Raw genomic sequence first — 25,986 nt, forward strand, 5'->3', positions numbered from 1 at the left:
GGCTGTCCATTACAGCCCCTAAACGTCCACTCCCCGCCAGTTTTGGGTGTCTACGCCCCGCGTCGCTCAGCCCAGTTGTCATCTCGGACTCGATAAGGGAAGCACGCGCGTCGCTCTCCCAGTGACTACAACTTTACGAACTCGTCGCATCGTTTTTCCAAACTTGGCTCTTTTTTTAAATTTTTGTTTGTGCATTTGTGTGAAGTGCTTTTGGAACGTGTTTGGATTTTTGGAGGTGAGGATATTTGTTTTTTTATTAGTGGTGTGTTTATTTAAAAAATGATTTTGCTCAGTGAGTTTCTTAGATTTTTTTATTTATTTGCGATAGATAAAAATACCTTAGCTACGTTATTTGTGTCATTTTTTAATATATTATTTCCAGAAATCAAATCGCATCTAGCTATATTTATTTTTTATAATAATTTCTATTAAAATAACTTAAGATTCACAAAAATATTTGTAACTCCAGAACTATAGACAAAAAAATAATTTTTCCAATGCCATTAAATAATTTACTTTAACAATAACACAAGGTCACGTAAATGTTAAATGCATCGTATTTAATTGACAAAATAAAATGATGACTGATGTACTATTTTATAGATGACATCATCACATAAAAACAACACTAGTTCATACATTCAGAACATAATAAAACAATGTGCCTATATACAGCCAAGTCTATATATTATTGAGCGTCATGCCCATTAGACCACTGCATTCTCAATTAGGACTAGCCCAATTCTATTCCTAGAGACAGACTCACTATATGTCACAATATTTACCTACCTGCCAATAGCTATATTTGGTGTAACTGTCCCTAGTACACGGGATTGCAATTTCTGATTCTGGATGTGTTGGTCCAATGTTGGCCGCAAATAACTTTATGTGAACCTAATTTCGATTTTATGGGATAAGTAAATAAAGTTGGTTATTGATTGGTAGTTGAATATTGTGTTAAATTAGTGTTTGGTCTGTAAAAATATTAGAGAACTGTACTAGAAATTAAATTACAGCGGTTTTTTTATTAGAGAATGATTTTCTTTCTTCTTTTATTTTAGGGGCTTTTAATCTTAGAATATATTCCCACAATACAACCACACATTATATTCTAGAGCATAAGCAGAATGCTTATTTAGTAGCAGATTTTCTTTTCCATTTATTAAGAACACATTTTACTTGGAACTCTTGCTTCGTTTGTGAACTTATATACGAGATACATACGGTATTTTCATTGGAAAAAGATACAGTAGAAAATACAGTAATATTTTTTTTTTATAGAATTATTATTTTCCTTCTGTGGAGTTCTTTGAAAGATAAATCAGTGCATTATAACTGACCGGTCTTAAAATAACTCCATCTCGAGTCTGTATTGGTTTTTATCGATTGGTTTCTCATCCGCAATCAACATCTGCAACCCCTTTATGAATATTTAAATATTGAAAACAAACAAAAATAATAACAGAATCGAACCGTACTATCAATGTCTTCATCTCGAACAAGAGACATTGCTAAATAGAGCTCTTCCTTTTTAGAGGTAATTTGCCATAATCTTCATGCTTTGTGAACCACTTTGGAGATTGCAGTAAAGTCTTAAAAAAGAGTATGGTACTACCAATCTCACAGTAGCTGATTGTAGTTTTATTACTTATTCGGGCCATATGAGAAGGGATTGCTTATGATCAGGGCGTCGTAGGCCGCATTATCGCTCACCAATAAAAAAAAAACTGTATGGGAGAGCCATGCTTCGGCGCGAATGGGCCGGCTCGACCAGAGTGATACCACGGCCTCACGGAAAACCGACGTGAAACAACGCTTACGTTCGTTGTATGACTGATGTTACCGGAGGCCCAATTACACACATCGACCCATCACATAAAAAAAAACAATTAAAAATAAATTGTATTCCATTTTTTTTTTATTATGGCGTGATCAATGAATGGGATATTTTGTGTTATGTTCGTAGGTACAGCCAAATTCCCACATTTTTGTTTTATACTAGGTTTCAAAGAGAAACGTAAAATAATTGTTTTCATAATTACCTTAACTTCGTTTTACATGTGTGTCGTTACATTTTCATTCCATATTCGACCTCAAGATTAGGGTTCATCGCTCTACTAATTACAGGGAGACAAAAAGGATTAATTAATGTGTCCGATAAGGATAAATTAATCTCTCCGACCCATTATGGACACTTAACTTTGACAAATTGTGTCCTACTTTAAGCTATTAAGCTATAACTGTCCCGTATGATGTTGTATTTTTTTCCATTTATTTAATGGCTGTAAAGCTACGATGAGAATAAGTCAACATTTCATTACATCTATGACTAAGAATTTTCAAAAGTCACTTATTTTTTTCTTAAAAAAAATAACATTTCCTTACACTAGGATTTACTCCTGTGTCGTGGCATGACACTTAGACCCGAACAACAATTTGTAGATGCACCCTACACGTTGTGCAGCAGTCAGTCACCTAGCCACCGCGCCAACAATGCAGCCGCATATGCAATTAGTTTTTCTTTCAACACTATATCGGGACTATTTCCTTCACTGAGAAGTTTCAATGTTTTAAATACCATATTCATATAAACTTATGTTCCTTAGCTTAGGTATGAGAGCATGGTCAAACGACTCTTCAGTCCAACTATATTTGCTAAAAGTATGTGAATAGCCGACGATTCATGTCTCAAGAGGCCATAGCGTTTCGTCCTTAGTTTTTATAACATTTGATATTCGTTACGTAAGCTTTGAAACCTGATAAATAGTCTATTGAGAAAAAGTCATAGTTCTATTTAAGTTATCGTGTCTAAACTGGCTCCTGCAAACTGGTTTGCCCGCATTATTGAGCTCAAAAATCTGTCTATTATGCCAGACTAAACCTAACGACTAAATCATTAGAACTTAAAACGGGATATTTATCATGTTTATTAGTTTTCGTGAGGTTCCGATATTTCGGCACTGTTGCAAGCGCTAAGATCATCAAGTTTATCCGTGATCATGGCGCTTACCGTTTTGAATTCTAATTAATATGTTATGAGTGACCATGTTAGTTTAAAAACTTATATGTCTCAGATTACGTGCCATTTTTTTATTAATGAACTTTTAACATCTAATAAACATGGTAAATATTTTAAGTTGTATAGATAGTGCGTGCCACAATTTAGTTAGTCAAAATAATTTAGTTAATCAATCTATTCTACACAAATATTTGTTACATACTAATCAATTTTATTAAACTCTGAATCCCACGGATTTATTGAAACAATGCTCTTTACGAGTGGAGTCAATAATTCCGTTCGTTGACACCGGACACAACGTATTGACTCGTCACAAAGCATCGAATATGACGTGTTTTGTGAAATTGAATCCGATCTGTAATGTATACCGACCTAATATTGATATTTTGAGTAATATAATATCCCAGTTACGTAATTTTTATATAGTGTATAAACATCTAAAAACGTTGTAACAGTTTAAATTTACATTTCATAAGACAAGTTCGAAATTGCATTTCTTTCTTTAATCATCTCTCTTCAAAGTAAGAAACGGATAAAGAAAATTATTTTCGGATTAAATCATATTAAACGGGATAAATGACAAAATAATTAATAGAAGATAAATATAACGTTAACGTCCTTTTGTATAGGAGTTCTCAAGGAGATTATTTACTTATTTAGTCTTCATCCAAGATAATCTTCAAAGTACTTCGGCATCGAAATGTATTATTGCTTTTTGTAATTTCTTGTTATGTACCCAACAACAAATTGTGTCCCTTTAGTAAAGTAAATATATTTTAAGTTACAGACGGACTTAAGATGAATAATAACAGTACTTCGACGACCCTAATCCAATATTAGACACACAAAAACATAATGTCTCTGAAAAAAAAATGTCAATTACTCCCATTCACCGCCTAAAATTGGTCTCATCGCGAATTTCTTTACAAGAAAAAAAAAAGAATGTAAAGACAGCGTCTTTACGTGTAATATTCTGGCCTTTAATAAATGGCGGAAGAAATAAGGTGGAGAGGTATTTCAAGAGATTTTTTTAAAGAATTTTCATTGTGAGTGGTCGTGCACAAAGACGGGAAGCTCAACACCAATTAGTGTCACTCGTTTATTAGTCCGCGAGGCTTCGGGACGCGGTAAACCCCGATGTGTGGCCCGAGGCTAACGAGATATGTGGGTGATATTAATTACATTTAATATTTCTATGTGGGTTTTGGAAAATAGAATAAAAATAATGTATTACGCAGAATGTTTATTTTAATCGCGGGAGTTATTACTTGGAATACGGAAGCAAGGCGGTTACCCAGTATGAATGTATATGGTACACAGTGTCTTCATATTACAATCGTTTCCTTGAAAAATTATCGATATGAATGCAAGAAAAAGTTACCTATCGATATAATTTACTTTACTTACACAAAATATTAACAATATTGACAGCAGCAGTCACGCGTAATGAGTAAGCCAAAAAATAAGATAATTAATTTAGCAGTTCTCAGGAAAGTTATGATATAAACAAATGTTGTAGAACTAGAAAAGAGTATATATCATACTCCTTTAAAAAAGCCGGCGACACACCTGTGACTCCTCTGGTGTTGCGGGTGTCCAAGGGCGGCGCTGATCGCTTACCATCAGGTGACTCGTTTGCTCGTTTGCCATCTATTCCATAAAAAAAAACGTATTTTTGCCTGCAATTTCTAATCTCAAAGACATCGCTGTAAGCTTATGCCTTGAGCACTAAATTGGTTCGTGAACCATTTTGCAGACTAAACCTTGTGTAAATAGACGTTACAAGAGCTGTATTTAATGAGAGACATATTTTTTACGTTGCAGTACTTAAGTGGAATATTTTAATCTATATTTATTTTGTGAAGACGTATAAAATATTAGCTTCTGCCAGGAGCTTCTCATGCGGTCCTGTGGATATAAAAATAAGGGTCCTATGTGTTTTTCCATTTTTTCCATACCATAATCTACTCCTACTCCAAATTTCATACCGACCTCTTCAGTCATTTTGACGTGATTGAGTAACATATAGACTCACAAATAGTCAAGTGCGTTTCTAATATTAGGTAGATTCGCGGATTGTTGTTTTTGGGGTAATGTGTAGGCACACTTAGGATACAGAAAATTAGTAATTACTATCCAACTATAATATACTATAGTATATACTATACTATGTATAAATAACTTGGAAAAAGTCACATTGTACTTCTAGGTTTTGAACCTTTGTGCACGAGAGAGACGAGATGTTAGTATCTTAAACCTCTCGGCCCCCACGACATTTATTGATGACTAAATGCCATCATTTGCTCAAAGAGAAATTATACGACTTGAACCAAAGGCTTTGCCCAAAACAAAGCTATATAAACCCAATTAATTATTCTCCATTTTACGCCTCTTACTTAAAACATGTATTGTCTCTTTATTCCGCAATTTGCGATCCTAGCTTTTAGAAATAAAACTGGCAAACTGCGCGTAAAACGAACTGAGAGCTTCAATCGAGTTCCGCCTTTGATGAAGACACTACAACTATAGGGGCATAAAAACTCCTAATATCAACTTTAACTGCCTACAAATAAAGACGAGAGTGCTTCGTTTTAATGCGGCTGTCAAATTTTCTCTACAGTGCTGAATTATTTCTCTATACGAGATACAATGGCTGGATGACGGATAGCCTGAGTATGGATATGTTTCAAACTTTGTGTTATGATGTACGGGCTTTTAAATTGTTTGTAACTGACTACGTTTTTCGACAAGTAACTTGTGCCCTGTCTAGATAAACATCAATGTTTTCTTCTACAAAAATCAGTTTAAAAGAATTCAATACGATTACAGACTTGTCAGCCTAGCCGTTTTCCAAATTATTGCGTAGCAACACAATAACATTTTAATTTCTTTTAAAATTCCAAATTAAAACTCTTTAGAAACAACTGTTAAAAATTAGAACATCGAACAATTTAATGAATTAAGAACGAAAAAGTAAAATAGAACCACTTAAAACTGGTTAGTACTGGTTCATTTATTAGTTCGCATTGTGTTTTACTTCAATCAAAGTTAGGTACAGTTTGCCGCAATTTCAATTTTACGATAGACCGACAAAGTCTATATAGAATTTTTAAATACTTATATTATATTGAACACAATCAACTTTCAAAAGGTCCTGTAGACATTAAATACTTCATTAATAACTTGCAGGTTCAAAATTGCTGTTCCAAGAATAATAATTAATGCTGATCGGCTAAAAGTTTGTGTGCCGTCTATTGATTTTTCAAAACTAAAATAATTCTTATAAAAGTTGGCCATTATACAATGAATTGAACTCGCTAAGGTAAAGTTTATTGAAGTTGTTATAAGTTTTCTTTAGCTCGCTATGAGATCGTGTTCATGTGGGCGTGTTTAGAACATTTTAGCGTTATTAAATAAATTAAGTCGAGACAAAGAGGGGAATTTTGTTTTGACGCCATTTTCTGGCTTATTGCCATTCAGTGTGATGAAATCTAATTAAGAAGTTATTATGAAAATAAGTAATTAAGCATTCTTTGTAATAAAAATGCTGAATTAGGTATTTGTGTTTTATAAGTATTGGTTATTAGATATGTAGTATTTATTTTATGTTAGTATAATATATTATTGTGTAAGACTATTTATTTAGGCAATTATATTTATAATAATCATTCTTACGTAGTATACATGAACGTAGATCTGCTACTTTTTTGTGAAGCTAGTAACTAGGAATTCTGAATCCTGTGTCGTGAGTGCGTTTACAAAAATACAATTTCACATGCACATGACACCCAGATCCGTGTTGATAGCCAGTTGTCTAGAGGAATTTCATATTAACGTGACATCCAGAAAGGTTTTGATTGATGTTTTGGGAGAGTTGAGAGACAGACAGAGTTGCAATACGTTGCAAGATAGCCAATTGTCTAGCCACCACGCCAACCATGCATTACGTATTTTCATCTCTGCACTACCTAAACGCTAACGCTGACTGAGAGACAATGCCCAATCGTGCATTAAGACTGCCTTTGCAAGGATTATTTATATAAAGTTAAAATAAATAAAAATGTTTAATGCCTAAATGAATATGGCGACTAGTTTTAAGAAAAGTATTTATTAACAACTTTATTTTACAGAGCCATATTATGTAGGTAATTAATTATTTTAAAGCTAAGCAAGAGTCTCTTTGATATAATACATAATGTAATTACAATTATGTATTTGTTTTATATCAAATTGAACACACACTTAACCCTTTTTATCTAGTTAAGTAAGCTTTAATTGTCTTAATTCAAGTTAAACAATTACTTTATTCACTTAATAAGACTTAGTGCGTCATTCGTCAAAGTTAACTCACTCAAGTTGAGGGATTCATGAGTGAGATAAAACTAATTAATTGAGTTATGTATTAAAAATAATGTAATATTTATTAAAAAAAATTTGATTTATTAACATTAACTATGTCTGACTAACTGTTTGACTAGTTGAATGAACGCAAGTGCAAATGTTTCAGTTTCGATTCCAGGTCGTGCAAAGTATTTATTATTTAGATTTATCGGTTTCTTAACACATTATCAGCAATAGTACTGAGTTTAAGACTGTGCCCAGTATATGACAATTAATAGGCTTACCGCCAATTACACACGACTCATCATAATATATACAGATAATGCAATGAATAACTTTTTCAATATTTATGTTTATGGTTTATATATATGTTAGTAAATTTGTCCCTACAAGAGCAGCTAATTGCTCAGCCTTCGCGCAAACCATGCAGGCACTTACTTTACGTACTTTCATCTCTGCACTACATAACTTTGACTGTGACTAACTAACGGTTGACTGGGCCACAATGCCTAGGCATTAAGTCCATCTTTGTAGTTTTTCTTGTATGAAGTTAAATAAATTAATTGTTTAGTGACTGAATTAATATAAATAAAAGAGGATTTATAACATAACTGGCGATACATGGGTAAACTTAAAATACAATACAACAGGCTAACAATACAAAAAGTAATTTGATACAACAACATTCCCACTTTGATACAATCTATTGACATTGTTGATATTGTCGGATTGACATCCAAAAAAAAGCTGCGAAAAAAATTAGATTTTATCAACGTTAACAAATCAATACATTCTAATGTTTTTTTTTATTAACATATTTCTTTTATATATTGGGTGTTTTTAATACAAAGGTTTTTATTTTGAACACCTAAACCTTTGGCTCCGCCTTAAAAAGCAGAAGTAGGAACGGGGTGGTTTTTAATCAGTAAGAGTCAGACACTCTCTGGAGAAGTCAATGGATAATTTTTTCCCCTTAAAAAAGGCATTTAGCTGTTAAACTGACGACTTTTCGACCAATAAACTAGTTAAAAAAATAGAAAAGCATTTTCTTTTTCATTAAATTTTTCTATATTTCAAACGCTATAAAATGTATTAATGTATTCTACGTGCTACAATATAATTCAAAAGTCATAGCTATACATATACATATAAATAAAATGCCGAGCCTAACCTAAGTCCAGAGTTATTGCAATACGCTTTTATTTTTGATGAAAACGCAATATGATTTATGTGCTATTATTGTTTTATATAAATTTATTTTTTACTGACACGTACCTAATACAGTTTTTTGAATACGAATGGTTTCATTACAAAAATTTATTCAATGCAGGTATTTTTTTCTTTATATGCAATGTCACGCCTTTTATCCTCGAAGGCATAGGCAAAGTGCACATTACGGCACTTAATGATGCTATACAATGTACCCTAACTTTTCACGATTTGTGAAGTTCCATGTAATAGGGGTGAGCCTATTGCCATTTACTGAGCACAATTCCAGACTCCGTGAGAAACCACCCGGTACAATAAAATCATATAGGTACTAAAATGGGCGATTTTATGGACCCTATGAAAACATTAAAGAAAACACGAACATAAACTAAATCAAAATAAAAAAAAAAATACTACTTCAAATATAAACACACCGACACTACAACACAATACATAAGCGTCTAAAAGAAACTCTTCTTAGAATATATAGTTCGGACTTGACCAACCGCTACCCATTCATAAAGCGAGCCTAACCGTAAATTTACTTAAAGGCTTCTATTATGCACCGTACGAATAGAGCACTGTCGGTGACAGGAACTTACGACACGGTTACCGGTCTTACACAGAGCTTCATATCAAGCTATACATAACCAGTATAAACTGACCCTTGAGTCTTCAGAAAGATCATACAAAGCGAGACCAAGATAAACTGGTTATATATAGCTCGATGTGTAAACGTCTGATACTTACCTTACTTATAAATACTACCTTAGTCTACATACTATAAGGTATATTTTTACTTATTTATAAATACTATCTTTGGATGAGGGTTTGGTATGAAAAAATATTCTAGCATATTATATGATAATGATGCTCATTTGTTTAGTGTGACGAGTCTTTTTGTTATTTTACTTCGTGTACCTAGTTTATCTTATGTTTTTGGAGATCTGGTCTGGTCTGAGGTTCGTAAGTCCTCCGATTTTTGTATTTGAGATAGCTGGTTAATTAGTTTGCCTGTTAAAACTACACATTATAAGTACAAAAAGAAATGAGGATGCACTATTCATGTATAAGAAGATTTTGAGAGTACTTTTCTGTATAGTAAATGTGCATACACATTACCCCAAAAACAACAATCCGTGAATTACACAATAAATTGTAAAATCTGCGACACGTGGTATCAGGGTGCTTTTCCACCAGAAATGTGCTATGCTACGTTGCGTTTGGCTTCCACCAATCATATTCATTGGTATGGATGGCTTCCTTACTATCGATACATCGTATACTCGAGCTGCGCATCTTCCCCACACAGCTACAATGCTTAGTATCAGTGGAAACGGTCACATAGTTTCACAGCTTAGCTATTACATCTTCGTAATGTGGCTACATAGCACATCTCTGATGGAAAAGCAGCCTCATCCAAATATTCAACAGCAAAGCTAACCATGCTTAGCCAAAATATTGTAACATTCTTGTAACGCTCACTTTTTTCAATAGAATTTAAAACCACTCAACAACTAATCCAACGGTCGTCTCTTTTGCAATCATTATCTCGTTTACAAAACATTTTTTTTACGTCTCAGGTACTATCTTTTATGAATGGTTGTAAAAGAAACGTCTCAAATGAAGACCCAAATTCCTTTATCTAGTCGAACAAAGCATTATTTAGTTTTGATTACATAATTGCATAGAATGTAGGTTACTGATTCTTTGTGTCTTTACCGAAACTCATTAAGATTAAAGATAAAGAAAATCTGTAAAAAAAATTGGTACCGATTTTTTAAACGGAATCCTGATTCCACTTGAATAGGTGTTAATTCGATTGTTTTTATTTCTTCTAAAGAAAGTTCTAGATTAATTGTGTCATTGGTTAGGTTAGTAGAACTAATAGAGTTAAAAAATAAGATTATAATTAGAACTTATGACGGGATATTTACCATGTTTATAAGCGCCATGATCACGCTTGCAACAGTGCCGAAATATCGGAAACTTACCAAATTCAATAAACATGGTAAATATCCCGTCATAAGTTCTAATTATAGTGTTAGTGACCATGTCAGTTTAAAAAAAAAAAAAAAGATTTCCATAGAACACGTAAAGGATTGGTTGTTATGTTTAATATAATAATCATCACATCATCAGTCTATAAGTGGCCACTGCTAACCAAAGGCCTCTTCTTGCACGGAGAAGGTTCGAGCATTAATCACCACGCTTGCTCAATGCGAGTTGGTGGTTATCCACATTAATAACTAGAGACCGGATAATATGCATTTGCATATTTGCATATGCATTTGCATATTTCAGCGATTTTCAAGGCTAATAGCATATTTTTACTAATATCTAGTGATGATGCATATTATTGCTATAATTTACAGTAGGTATTAATGGTCCGACGGAAGTTTTGCCAGAAAATATAAGCGCTAACATAGCACCCAAGCTCAAATTCTGCCCAGTTACCTCAGTAGATGTGGAGCGATCATTTTCGACCTATAAAAATATTTTGAATGATCGAAGACATAATCTTACCACTGAACATTTGGAACAATACTTGATTGTTAATGTTTACAAAAATATTAAATAATGTTACATGTTACTGTGTCGATCAATGGATAGTTTTCTATAAAAAATTATGCTAATTTTTTAATAAAAAAAATAAAACTTAATAGTTTCTTTATTTCGTCAAATAACAATAAATTAAAAAGATACATACATAATAAAGTAAAACATAAGACAAGTATTTACTAACAAAACTACTTAAATCTAAAGGAATAATATTTACAAAACAAAAAAAAACTCATTTAATGTTGCATATTCTGTCAGTTTTCGTGCATATTTTAGGCATTTTTCATGCATATTTGCATGCATATTTCAAGCTTTTTATGTTGCATATTATCCGGTCTCTATTAATAACACATATAATAATGTACGCAATATATTTAACAACCTTGCACCTTATAACATTATCCAAACAAATAACCTGTAAAAACAAAACACACATACAATTTTATCTAGCACCAAATAAAAAGAGAACACAAAATAAAAGTTTCATCTAAAAATCCGCTAAACAGTTTTATAAGCCCTAAAACAGCGTTGATCACCCCATAGAAAAAATGTTCCATCATAGTAAGCCTATTGCCATCTAGTTGTTTTATAACCGTTGGTGATAAAAGATTCTATTTAGTAAACTACAGCTACCTTCAGAGGTCAAGGTCCGACTATATCTCCTTGATGACGTCATCGACAAAGTTATAGGCTCCTTTATGGGAAACGTTATAGCTTATCTTTAGTGTTATGTAATGAGAACAAGACTGAAGTATTTTTCAAGTTGCTCTTGGACTTGGTACTAAATTAGCAGGTTTAGATGTTTTTCATTTGCTGTGCGATTTTGAACCCTATTGGTGTAGATGCTAATAGAGATCAAAGTCGCTATTCTTCAAATATGTTTTAAGGTTAATATAAAACTGGTATTAATGAAACATCTCACGGAAAACTAAAGCATGCTTAAGATCTTTAATGATACAAAAGTTTGATGCGATGACACTACTCAGTCGGTCCATTGATATTCGACAATTTTACGTATTCAAATTATTTTGTCTATTAGTAAAGCAAGCTGCTCATTCCAAAGCATTAATAGTTATACTACTACTACACACCTGCCCATTCCTCCAGAGAAAGCATTGCTCAATACAAAATGACGTAACGTTACCACAAACTCACACCTGGAACAGACAAGTCGTGACATGAATTCTGGGCTTTTGTATTTATGTAGCATCAGTCAAAAATGGTGTCTCAAGTCTCGGCCATCTGCCGACCATTGAATTTGTTCGACAATTTAAAGCATTGATTACAATAGGGTAGATGACCCATTTTTATTTTAATGTCCGTCTTGTAGATTATTTTAAAATATTAGACGCGTATTTTTTATTTTCTTACGGAAACAAATACTTTGAAGATATATTGATTTGAAATATCGCGTGACGTTACGTTTGGAACCGAGTACGTTTTGTACTGAAAAGTGACGTAGTTCGCTCCCACTCCTAAACTTTGATTCGTGCTATCTAAGGATTTCGTTACAAGAAAAAAAACTCTTAGGGTCCTTTGAAAAAGGAACAGGTACAAATAAATAGTCAGGTAGGAGAGTTGATGATAATTTGTGCGAATGCACGGCGGGGCTTTAGAAGATTTTGTTAAACAATTTCGTACGTTTCAATTTGATTGGTCGTTATTGTTCGTTCTCTCCCTTTGTGTTCTTAAGGATCTTTTTTTAAATGTTAGACATCAAACATGATAAAGCATGAGAATACACGAAATTCTAATTATAAATTCGTATTTATATAACAACTAGTGCCCGCGACTTCGTTCGCGTGGAATAGTGACTTCTTTTGGTTTTAACCACAAGGTGATAATTCCTGTAAAGATAGATCAATCAAACATACAACAAATTCGCTACACCTACGTACAATTTGAAGACACACCACACATTTTAATGCGTATTAAAATTCCAAGGAAATAATCCCTTTGTCCCCAAATCCATCAACCGCCTCATCTTCGAAGAAACTAAACAAATGACACTCGTTCTAAAAAAAAGAACTACAAAAAAACTTTTTTAAAGAGTTCTCGTTACACAATTACGTTCGAGGAACCGCACTAGGTGCCAGTTAGAGAAATTGAATAAAACCTTAAGAATTGTGCCCTCAGGTAAAACTCTGCGCCTATACAGGTTGACAGGTAAACGTGCTTGATGATAAATTTGAAGGATTTCGTTACAAGACAAAAAAAATACTCTTAGGGTCCTTTGAAAAAGGAACAGGTACAAATAAATAGTCAGGTAGGAGAGTTGATGATAATTTGTGCGAATGCACAAATCGGCGCGGAGATTATTTTAGCATAGAATTGTTCGACGTGATTCTTTAAACAATTTCGTACGTTTCAATTTGATTGGTCGTTATTGTTCGTTCTCTCCCTTTGTGTTCTTAAGGATCTTTTTTTAAATGTTAGACATCAAACATGATATTCTTCATTCATGAGAATACACGAATTTCTAATTATAAATTCGTATTTATATAACGATGTCTTTTGCGAATGTAACCTGTAGATAATTTTATTATGTAGATTCGGCAGTTACAATAACTCATGACTTAAGTTTCACATATTTATTGAATAAACTTATATTTCTTTTCATTATTTAAGAATTGACTACGCTGGCTGAATTTGCTTGACCTCTATTCTTAGCAATAGTTATTCTATAAACAAAACTATCGTAAATATAAAAAAACTAGACTTTATCCAAAACTATCAAACTGGATAAAGTATTTCGCAATTTTTCAGTTACGTGCGTATTCCAAGCTCAGTAACAAAAAATAAATAGTAACACATTTCACTCACATTTTATCAACGCGCTTACAAAATATTTTATATGTATTTTTTCACTTTCAAATCTAAAATTCTTATTAAATTGTTTTGCTTAAAAATCATGACAACTAATGACTGTTTTAACTCCACGACGACTAAACTAAAAGTCATTAAAACTTCAATTTCTCCAAGTAAATACATTTTCAAGTTAATCGCGAGTTTCGATCGCATTAGGCAAATCTAAAAATAATTCGACGATATTTCGCGAACAAGAAAAATATCTTCATTTGTATTAGATTCTAATCCTTCAGAGATCTTATTATTGGGATACGTCTCGATTCCCTTGACATCAGCTTGGAATTGGCGTAAAATACATTGTTCTTAAAGGATTAACGTTCTGTATAAGGTTAAGACGATTTTCATCTAAGTAGAAAAAGATAAGGCTTACCATGTACTATACTCCAAAGCCTCGAGTATTCCGGGTATTTTCTCGATGTCAATGTTTAAGTACTTCCACAATATCAGCGAATCCTCTTAATTGAATTAAAGCTGTGATTACTCCGAGGAAACGTTGAGAGAATTTGTCTAATGTTTACTCTCAACGTTATATGTTTTTATTGTTTACAAATGTTGAATTTTAACTCGAATTTGAGATAAATATAAATAATAAATATGTGCACTAATAACTTTCACGAATTGCTCGCTAAATAAAATACTTATGAAAATACAAATCTCGGCGGGATAAATTTTATTCTAAATGTAACTCCACTAATAAAATACGAACTAATTCATTGACCATAAACAGCCTGTATAATATAATCGACAATAATTTCTAGAAAGGGGTGCCCTCGAAGCCGAGAAGACGTAATATTTTATCAAAACAAATTCTACGATAAAAGCTCACGGTCGAACGTTCGGGTGTTCGCTTAATGGAACTAGAGCTTAACATTAAGTAAGCACGTAGCTCCCTCGTATTATTTTAATGTCGCATTTTGTGAGCGTGACAAAGATCAAAAGCAGTGATTCTACACACTTGTCTAACGAAATTATGTGAGAAATTTGTAACAAACGCTTTCTTTAACAATGTTTTCTCTTTCATTAGTTTTTATTAGTTTAGGGTTAATCTAATAATTTTGCTTAAATGCTTTTCGGATTTAAATAGAACTAATTTTACGGATTGTTTCTCTTTAATGTTGTAATGTTAAGTACGTTTTTGTTTGCAGACGTTTTCAGTCTCTCAAATCGTTTAGGATAATGAAACGGTTACTTTATTTTGAAGTAGATATAAAACCTTTTTATAGGTCTCTCTTGGATGATATTCAACCGAAAACCTCTCTTATATGAACGTACATTAAGAAACATTATTATTTGTGTTAAAAAATCCTTAACCTAGCACAATATGAAACTATGAGAACTAAAACAAGCTTATCCCATAAAATATCCAATGGTCAAGACGTCACTGAAAAAGTATGTCACGTTCACACAGTAAAATAAAAACTAGGGCAATAATGTACTCCTTTAATGACACATACATACACAACAAAGATTTTAATGAAAACCTTAACGAAATATTAATGAAGGCTCTTATTTGAGTAAAATTTAATAGCAGTTAACGGTTTCGATCAAAATATTTGGAACAGAACACGAATAGATAACAATCATAAGTATTGATTTTATCTAAAATAGGCGTTGAATTGAATGCAGACATTTTTAAGGTCATGCTTTATATTGAACTTGCGCGGTAACTGAATTGAGATGACATAGATACATACATAACCTCACGCCTGTCTCCCATGGGGGTAGGCAAAGACAAATGGAACGCCAATTGCCACGGTTCTTACACACTTCTTTCGCTTCATCAACAGTCATCAGTCTTTTCATGCATGCTCGTCGGTTAAAGGTAATTGAGATGACTACGGTATAATATGATATTTCAAGTTTGAATTACGTATGGGTCAACACCCCTACTCTTCCCGCGGGTGTCCTAAGGGACGGGACTACAGAGACCGGGCAACAGCGCTCCTTATAAACTTTGATCCCCAACTCACCTGCTAAGCTTGGAAATTATGGCAAACCTACGCACCTACTCTTGAAACTAATCTCAATGTCAATGCAATAAAATCTCAATAAATTATCTAATGTCGAAACTATACAACCCCAATCACAGCTGTTAAAATATCATTTAGAGTACGGAATATAAAGCTAAACCCAATACCATTCAGTTTCATTCAATATCCACGTAATATAGATGCAATGGGCGCTAGTATTGCAACTAGAGATTACGAAAATTCACAATAGCAATGTTGATGGATCGGAATTGAAATCAAGTGTAAGCTCCTTGATGTTCATTGCAGGACTAAGACATGACATAGTCCTGCACTGCTGTCAAGGAGTGTTGATGATAATTTGTGGACAGAGCCTTTGACTGTGTGATTGTGTATTCGGTAGTGTGATTTAGAATGTGGTGGCTTTCTGTACCCTTATTACAAGTTTGTTTTACGTTGAACAAAAAAGAAACGAGAGCGTTCGACGCCCTGATTGTCTGGCGCGTAAGAACCAACCAATCAGAGCGCCGAATGAGCTCCCGTTTCGATCTCAGTAAACGTAACCCAAGCTCGTACTAAGCCCTCTCGTATTGAATGTAATATTTCCAAATCGTACACATTTTTCGGTCATTTGTGGTGTTTCCCAGAAAAGAAAAAATAATTGTTCTCTCCCTCTAATTATATCTCTGTTGAGCCAAAAAGAAAATGTCTATAAATGAAACAATTGTACGGTTTCTTATTCAAATGAATCACCTGAAGTTTCCGAACGTTTTTTGGCAAAATTCCTATTCTGTTTCCATTTTCTAGAGAATTCCATTGTCTAGAAACGAGGATGATTTTCTGGGTTTCAGCTTTAAATACTCATAACGTTTTGAGCTCAACTCCCATGTAATACAGAAAATAATATACTATTATATTAAAATCTTTTTACAAACATTACAAAATCTTTTGTTTCATACTTTAAACCACGAATAATTGATTAAATATTATCTATAAGTTGGTCATTTCGGAAACAAATCGATTCTCAACAAATGAATATTACCAATCAACAATCAAATGGCAAACAGTGATGAGAGTTGAAAATCCAATCGTTCAATTATTAGTAGGTACTCTATTATGCATTCTGTCTGATACCATCCACATCACACGTCCTATCTATAGAAATTTATGAATAATAAATTACACCGAAAATAACTGACGCTTTAGGCGTCAGATAGTTTTCATTTGAATATTATTATAGTACCTACACGTATTTGGGCGATGTGCTGATCGATATGTTAATAATAGAAGAGGTTTTGGGTAACGTACAGCTGAAAGGGTCAATGGTTCTTAGTCTAGCAAAACTAAATAATGTTTGAGGTGATAACAAGGAACTTTTATTTGGAAAACACAAGAACGTTCTTAAATAAATGACTCCCCTTCCCAATCCCTAATTTCGGCCGGGAACGCACTTGTAATGCCTCTAGTGTTTCGGGTATCCATGGGCGGCAGCGATTGCTCACTATCAGGTGATCCGTCTGCTCCATTTACCAGCTTATACCTATCACAAAAAAGTAACTATCTGTCTGAAACTGAATGTTTATATTTTCGTATACACAAAATAAACAACAAACTAAAATAATAACTTAAAAACGAATGTCTACTTTGTAGTCCTTTACAGATACATTGTTTTGAAGTTCGCCCTTTTAAACACAATGTTTACAAAACAAAAATTTGCCTACACGTCAGACGGTCGGAACATTGAAAAAATAAACATCTTAAATATTGATCAACATTTTTTGTTGTCAAAACAAAATAGACAATGTTTCATTAGTTTTAAAGTGTATTATTGTTTTTGTCCTCTGTCAATACACTCTAGACAAAAAACAAATATACAGGACGTTATTAAAAAAGAATAGACAGATTTTTGTTCTCAAGAGTGTGTAAATAAAAGAAAAAAAAGTAAAAAAACAGACAAACAAAAGGTTTCTGAAACGGAACGTTGGACTTCTAACAGTATCTTTTTACAACTTCACTCGAAATAGGTATTGCGGGCGCAATTCCGGACAGAATTAAATTAAAAAAAAAAGTCCAATCGAATGCGGTAAGAACGATAGGGACTCGGGAAGTGTAATGATTTTTAAAAATTCGATTTCTTTTGTAATGTGAGAAACGGATTCCATTTTTTCTTTGTTATGAAATACTTCGTTCTATTTGTTATCATTGCTTACAATGACTTTATAGGATTGCATGATTTTAAGCTTATTTTCAGAGGAATAGGAACCTAATCTCCACTCTTCGAAAGTCCTAATTAGCAGAATGCTTGTTGCTACACCGCAAATCCTGATTCCGTGCACTCTGTACTACGGAACGTTTCGAAACCAAATATCCGATTATGCCTTGCTATCGAACCTATTAGACTTAATAGCTACTTATCTAAGTACAGCTAAAAGAGAAAACAAAATAACATAGGTATAGGATAGGATGCTTTTCCACTACAGATGTGCTATGCAACTCTTTAATTGATTTTGTCTGGACTTTAAAAGAGACTATGACCTCTGAGTTTGTTTCGGCATTTCTTCTCAGAGTAGTCGGATAGGAAATGCCGGCCTCATCTAGTTATTTAAGAGATTGACGTGTAAAAGTGTTATTTTATAACCTATTTGCAAAATAAATATCATTTATCATTTATCATTTAACGTTCTTGTGGATGCGTTTGGCTTCCACAAATCATATTCATTGGTACACTTATCATAGCACTGGCGGAAACGGACTCAGCTAAGCTATGTTTTTATTATATAGAATGATGCGTGCTATGGATAGATTTCCTACTATCGATATATCCTAAATGATAAATAAGATAAGTAAGATGCGCCGCTTAAGTATACTCAAGCTGCGCATCTTCCTTGCACAACTATATAGCTTAGTTCCAGTAGACACGGTCACATTGTTTCACAGCTTAGCTATTACATCTTCGTAACATAGCTACGTAGCACATCTCTGGTGGAAAAACATCCATAGCAAAATTTTCTTTTGATACTACCACTTTCTGACAAATGATAAAAAGACTTTCGATATATTAAATTTTCTACTAATATTTTTTATCATTATGAACGTTTTATATTTCGACCAAAATTTATTTTTGTACGATATTGTGTTACATAATAAACGCTCCCCTATAATGGTACTTAATGGCATCATCGGCTTATTGATAGCAAATGGCCATTGAATGCAAAGCACACATTTACGTTGCGTTCGACTCGAATATATCTAAAATAGACTATTTGAAAGTATGGCTACACATTAAACATTAGTAGTTATTCTCTACAACCTAAAAAGGATATTTTATCATTACAAAGATATTGTAAAGGGGATGGTTGACACTTCAGGTGACCGAAAGGCTGGCTACTACCCTGGTCAAAGGTTATGCATTGCCATTTAAAGTGACAATGCTTCCAGTCTTTTGGGCATCCTACCTCACGACTACGATGGGATTATTTTTTCGACGCTTTAAGTTAGTTTTTTTATTTCTTTTTAGGTAATAAATAATTTATACGATAACAATACTTTAATTCAAAATATCTGCAATGACTTCATGATATGATATTAAAAACTGTAGCTTTGAAATTAAAAATAAAAACTGTAACTAACTACAAAAATAACGATAAATAAAAAAATGGAATATATAATTCTAATCAAAATGAAGAAAACATTCTCAAGACAAAAGTTTGAGCGCACGAGACAAAGGCGCTTCACTTTTACAAAGCAGCTTTAAAAGTAAAGGCAAACATGATTCGCGAATCTTCGCACGATATTAAACTTTTTACAATAACAAAAGACTTAACTGCCGAACTTTAGCATCTCGATCTAACAATCCCTTTAATTAAAATCGTCGCGAGCGCGTCAAGGGATGCCCCTAAAATTTCAATCCCTAATAACCATTTGGAAGAAACAAAAAAGTCTGCACACAAGCTGTTTTGTCTCCCTCACACTGATTACTAGCCTCATTCGCGTGAAAAAGAGAAAACGTTTTTAATTAAACACGCTGATGAGCTAGTTTCGTGATGTGTAATTTTCTTTTGACGACAATGCTTTTGTGTTTTGTTAATTTATCTCGAGAAAATGGGTGTAATAAAAAATATCTGTGCTGATATTGAAGTTTTAATATCATGCTTAAAAATCTAATATTCAAATGTTCTATTCGTATTGTCTTTTTATTGCGATAATTATTAAGAATAACTCAACGAAGAATTACTTTTTACCAAAAAAAAACGTTTCTCAAAGGACAATATAATCCTATCCTAAACAAACAAAACGATAAAAAATGTTCTGCTAACAGCTTAGTCATAGTCATGATACGTTGTTTTTCATTTCTCCCCTTCTACATTGAATGGCATATTATCAAAGTAATTACGTCAAAAAATGATAGCAAAAAGCCGAATTTACAGAGGGTGAACGGGGCATAAATGACTCAAAGTCACGTGACATGTTCCGGTGCGTTCATTACACGCCTCCCCACAAATTAGGCTGAGTGCAGGCGATACATCCGATACCCACTCCAACAAGTCAATGGGCGAATGAATTACGACCAGTTTTGGTAATAAAGTAGGCAGTCAAATGCTGAGTCATTGTTTTAAAGCCTTCTGTTAAAGTGATTATGTAAATTTACTACAGACAGTACGCTGACGTTTGTATTCTATTTTGTCCTTAGTCATTTTAAAGATAATTACAATCATTTTCTTTAGGAGACGCAATTAGAATGGATTAAAAGTTTTTATTTTTATCACTTCAAATAAATAAAAAATATCAATCACAAAACTCACAAAGCATCTCTCCAGTCACACGTTTTATTAAAACATGCAAAAAATGTTGTAACGTTTTTTCAACGGAACTTTATGCTACGGCGCTCTCAAAGCAAGTCTTTAATTTATTTTTTGTTTGTTTCAGGTTAGTGAAAGGCAAGGGGACATGGAGACCGTCGTCCAATATTTACTCCTAGCTTTGGCTCTGACTTCAGTGCAAATATCCTACACTGAAAGCCGTCTAAATGAAAAACGCAGGGATAAAACTGAAAGGAGGTACCACGGTACACAAGGAAAAGATAACATATGCGAGATAACGAACAGAGAATCAAAAATCCACTGCTATTGTGAGAGTACCGACGTCAAAACAGCAACGAGGGCTGATTGCTGGGTTTTCAACGGAGGTATTGACGAAACAGACCCAATATGGTCCACATTCAACACTCAACCATATTTGGAAAGGCTCACATTCAACGTCAGATCTGATGGAGCTCTTAAATTCATACCATTCCACGTAATCCATCGCATGAAGCGACTACAAAAACTATACATACACTACGCCACACTAAACAAGATTGAGAAGAGAACATTCTCGAACATAACCACGTTGAAAGAAATAACTCTCATGAACAACAAAATAACCGAATTGGACTTCTCATCGTTCACGAATCTCCCGTCGCTCGTAAACCTAACTATAAAAGAGAATAAAGTCACAGAAGTGCAGAGGGATGTGTTCGTCGATTTGCCGAGTCTCAAATATCTGGATTTGTCCTTTAACAGCATCAATCTGGCGCACGACGGTTGTTTTGAACATCTGACCGTACTAAACGACCTGATTCTGGAGGCTAATTCAATTACGGTACTGACTAGAGACACATTCAGGGGCTTAGCTAATCTGACAAGATTGGATCTGCGGTCCAACAAGTTGTCAATGCTGGGCGATTTAACTTTCACGGAGCTGTGGAATCTTAACGAGCTACTTTTGGATAATAACGAATTGAAATTTCTGTCTGAAAGGGCTTTTGATGGTCTCGCTCTGTTACAGAAATTATCTATGACAGGGAATAAATTGAAGTCTATTAATGAAGGGCTATTAGAAGGTGTGCGCGGTCTTGAATTATTGGATCTGAGGAACAATGAGATAGAACATTTTAGTTACGACACAATAAAGCCCATATTGGAGAATTTGAAAATGAAGAATGCTGTGCTGTATTTAAGTGGTAAGTTGTATTTGTGTCGGAAACGAGTTATTTCTACTTCTATTTGATATAACAGACAGATGTTTATTAAAGAAACTGACCATTATGATAATTATAGCTAACGTTCCATTCACGCCCTAACTTTTCAAACTGACCCTTCAAGTTTCACGCGTAGATACCCATTTCACCCTTCGTAAATTATTTTATAATAACTTTTAAACACCAGTATTTGGACAGCTCGAGAGGAAATTCATATTCATTCTATCAATGTCGATTCCATTATTCAAAATGAACGACATTACTTCGCCATTATAATGATATTACGCGTCCATTTTTGCTGGCAACATGTTATTTACGAATAAATAGCACACAGCATGTTCGTAGCTCTTGGGAAGTTAAATAAGTATGTTTTGACCAAACAATAGGGAATCCCCTCTGGTGTTTAATCCCCTTACTAAAGCACCCTTCGCATTAAGGACAATTAATGATTGTTGCAGCTCCCTTTATCGGCTCACACGTAGCAATAAGTCGATCGTTGTACAATGGGCGAAGTTTTATTAAAAATAAACATTTGTTGTTTTAACATTTTTGATTAAATTGGCACGTGTGTTTACTTGATTAAAGGTATTATTAAATTAAGTCAGTTAAAGAAGGGTATTAAAGTTTGTGTTTGCTTTACTGAATATGTAAATTTATATTTCAAGTGTTCGCAAAAGGGTGAAAGAGTACCTACTGCGTGAGCTTCGTCTGCTTTTCCATGTAAATCGGCTTGTATGTAATTTTATGGAAAACATTGCGTAGAAATATTATTTTGTACTACAGAAAGAAAAGAATATTGGTCATTAATTTCTTGTTTGTATTTTTTTCTGCATCCAATTAACATTTTAAAAGATGTATTGAATTTACTATCAATCTATTCTAAAGTACTTTTTGACTTAAGGCCCCGCTGAAACCAATACTCAAGCTCACATAATCTTGAATTTGAATTTACCCGAGCAGAAAATTCCAATCCCATGATATTATGTGATTATAACTTTTGTTTAGAATATATTTTCATAAGCAGATAATATTGTTTTTTTTTCTCGCTAAAACACTTTCAAAGCTAGAGGCAATACTTGAATAATTCATTTTGTTTTTTCTTATTTCTTATACGATACGATATAATGTAAAAATACGATTTAATATTTTATAACAGTCTTATTGGCTTTCCTTCGATATGAGTGTCGTCCTTTGAGTATTCTTCGAATTGCCTAATATTTTATGTAAGTATTGACTAAGAATTTTCTTTTTACAGGTAATAAACTAACGTGTGATTGCCGTTTGTCTTGGATACAAGTTCTGAGGAATGAGTCAAAGAGCGAACCTCTAAGAATGGCTTTGGATAGCGTTACGTGTGCTATGGGTGGTGATGATGTTGATGGTGAAGAGGTTTCAGCCAACGATGTAAGCACAGCCTTCAAAGAGAATAAACCAGCAAAATCAGAACAACTGTATGAGATAGAATCCAATGGAGATGAACTACAACAAGATGCCAACGATGAAGAATTCTACGAAGACTCAAGCACATTCAAAATTGAACCAACCGTTCAGCCAGTGGTTGCTAACCAACTATCCATTGTCAATATCCCTGTGGAGACTCTGCCTTGCCCCCGTGAACTAACACGAAGTGGTGAAGATTCCCTAATGCTTTCCTCCAAAGACGAAAACTACTGGCAATCTGGTAACAGCATACGGATCATTCCAAAGTTATTATTAGTATTAACGTTATTATCAATAAACTTATTTTAATTCTAAATTATAAAATACCAGTGTGATGCTTAATATTACATTAGTGCTGGAATCGACGAAAAAGTTCAGGTAGCCTTGGAAATAACAAATGTTTTACAAAGAGATATCTCTTTACTGATTCCGAAGTAGATCGCGTAATGGTTGTAGAACCGATTATCTTACGTCCTTTAGCGACGATCTCTCCTTTAATGGCCTAATCAGTGACAAGATTATCACTGTACATATTTTTCCTTTTGTATAGAAAATTGGAAATGAAAAGGCTAAAATGTTTCGACTTTTGATCGATTACAAATTAAAAGTGATAACTTGAACTTTACCGCTTATTTTAGCACTAAAAGCGTATAATTTTATATTTCTTCTAATTATGCTTGATTTTTAGATATTAAGAAAAAAGACTGGTTTAGATATTTAATTAAATTATTTCTTAGTAAGTGTAATTGATGAATTCAGTGTCATATTATTATATCCAGTGCTAAAAGTTCTATGATAGATCAATTACTGTCAATAACACGATCCTTTTCAGTGATTCTGGACTCGTTCCAAATTGTCGAAAGCGTATAAAAAGTAACGATTTTGTAAATGTCCGACTTAAGTGTGATTTCAGCTATGTAGAAACTATTTTTGTAATCGATAAAGTAGGTCCTGTTCCTACTGACGAAGTTTGAGCCGCGTTAAATAAAGAATTCCATTACGCCGAACAAAAAGCATAAATTGAACCCAACAGATTTTCAGAAATTATAGTAGAGATACTTACGTGACTAAAAGTTTTCGAGATCGGCGGCTCTTTTAAGCTTAGAGCTTTTAGATACAAACTTTTTGCTAAAGTTTTGAAAGAGACGTATTCCAAAAGCAAATAATGGAAAATAAATCATTTGAGTGCGAAGTTTCGAGTGAAAATGTATTGCTTTATTACGTTAAGATTTCTGCTACGACTGAGGCTCAAGTGCGCTATTTACTGCGATTTGTCACTCCGACACCACTCAACTTGAAACATTGACTAGTCATTGTGGATATGATTATCAATATTGTGTAATTTTCTTCTATGTATTTTAAAGCCAAATTGTGACATGAAAATAGTAGATTAAGTATGTGATGCTGTACCATTCTGAAATACTTTTGATACAATTGTAATAATGATAATATCCTACATTGTTTCTTTAGCTATAGATAATCTAAAATGAGTGTTTGTAATTCGAAGACAGCTGAAGATCAGCCGTATTGAATCGTTTTCCTTCCCTAGCTATAGCAAACACAAATCTTGCGCTGAAAATGTGAAAGAAACATTTATTTAAACAGATTTATGCTCTGATGCGGAAATCGAACTTCAACATATAATACGTTTGCATGTTAGATTCATGTCTCGAATTTTTTATGACTTAGGTTTGCGAGAGAAAATCAAAATAATGTAATTGTATAGTAATCTTAAATCTTGTAAATATTTTGTATTTAAGGATTTGTATATGGTAACTATAGATGAGAATGATATTAATAAATTTTTTGAGATCATGAATTTCTTGGGTATTTTTTTTTTCATTCAATGATTGGCTTCGATTGGCGAAGCAAATCATCAATACATTTTTAAGGGGGAATATCATCGTCAATAACTTCTTCCGCCTTGGGCGAGGAGGGGGAGTGTCAAACTCTTACTGACTAAAAACTACCCCGTTCCTACTCATGTTTTTCGAGACGGAGCCCTGGTAAGCCCGCTAGGTAGTCCGCAGCTCCGGATCAGGCGTCAGCCCTGCCAATACATTACTTACGCTGAGAAAAATGAAACTTACCCTGAATAAATTGTTGCCAAGAGAACACTTAAAAAACTTCTGTTTTTTCTCGGAAGGACTAAAAATATCACAAGTATATAAAATATTACTACTTACTGAGGATTTGGGAATCGAAAGTTTTAATCATAATTGGTCACTATGTCAACATTGTTGAAAGTTATACGAGTACCTAGAAAGTGAAAGCATACCTTTTTTTAATTTGGTACGTACTAGTTATGTCTCTGGTTTCTCAAGTATATAGAGGCTACCTTCACGTAAAAGAGTGGTAAGGGTGGTATATGTATAAATATACCATAATATAGGTTACCATCAAGTGGACTATAAGTTTCGCTACTACAGATTGTCACATTAAAAATATCAATCAATACACAACAATAAATAACTATCTCATCGATATTAATACAAATCTGAGCATTCAGATAAAACTAGATCATTTAAAATTGAACCTTACACCACTTGCTCAAAACACAA

General features: G+C 33.4%; 1 protein-coding gene across 1 annotated transcript; it reads left to right on the forward strand.

The window, feature by feature from the left end:
• On the forward strand, positions 1-25,244 carry LOC118267918 (connectin). Its single transcript, XM_035582173.2, has 3 exons — positions 1-235; positions 20,893-21,967; positions 23,241-25,244. The coding sequence occupies exons 2-3, from the start codon at positions 20,914-20,916 to the stop codon at positions 23,732-23,734; spliced, it is 1,548 nt and encodes a 515-aa protein (XP_035438066.2). The 5' UTR covers positions 1-235; positions 20,893-20,913; the 3' UTR covers positions 23,735-25,244.
• The last annotated feature ends 742 nt before the right edge of the window (positions 25,245-25,986 follow it).

Source organism: Spodoptera frugiperda, chromosome 6 (assembly GCF_023101765.2).
Source record: "Spodoptera frugiperda isolate SF20-4 chromosome 6, AGI-APGP_CSIRO_Sfru_2.0, whole genome shotgun sequence".
NCBI classification, from domain to species: Eukaryota; Metazoa; Arthropoda; class Insecta; order Lepidoptera; family Noctuidae; genus Spodoptera; species Spodoptera frugiperda.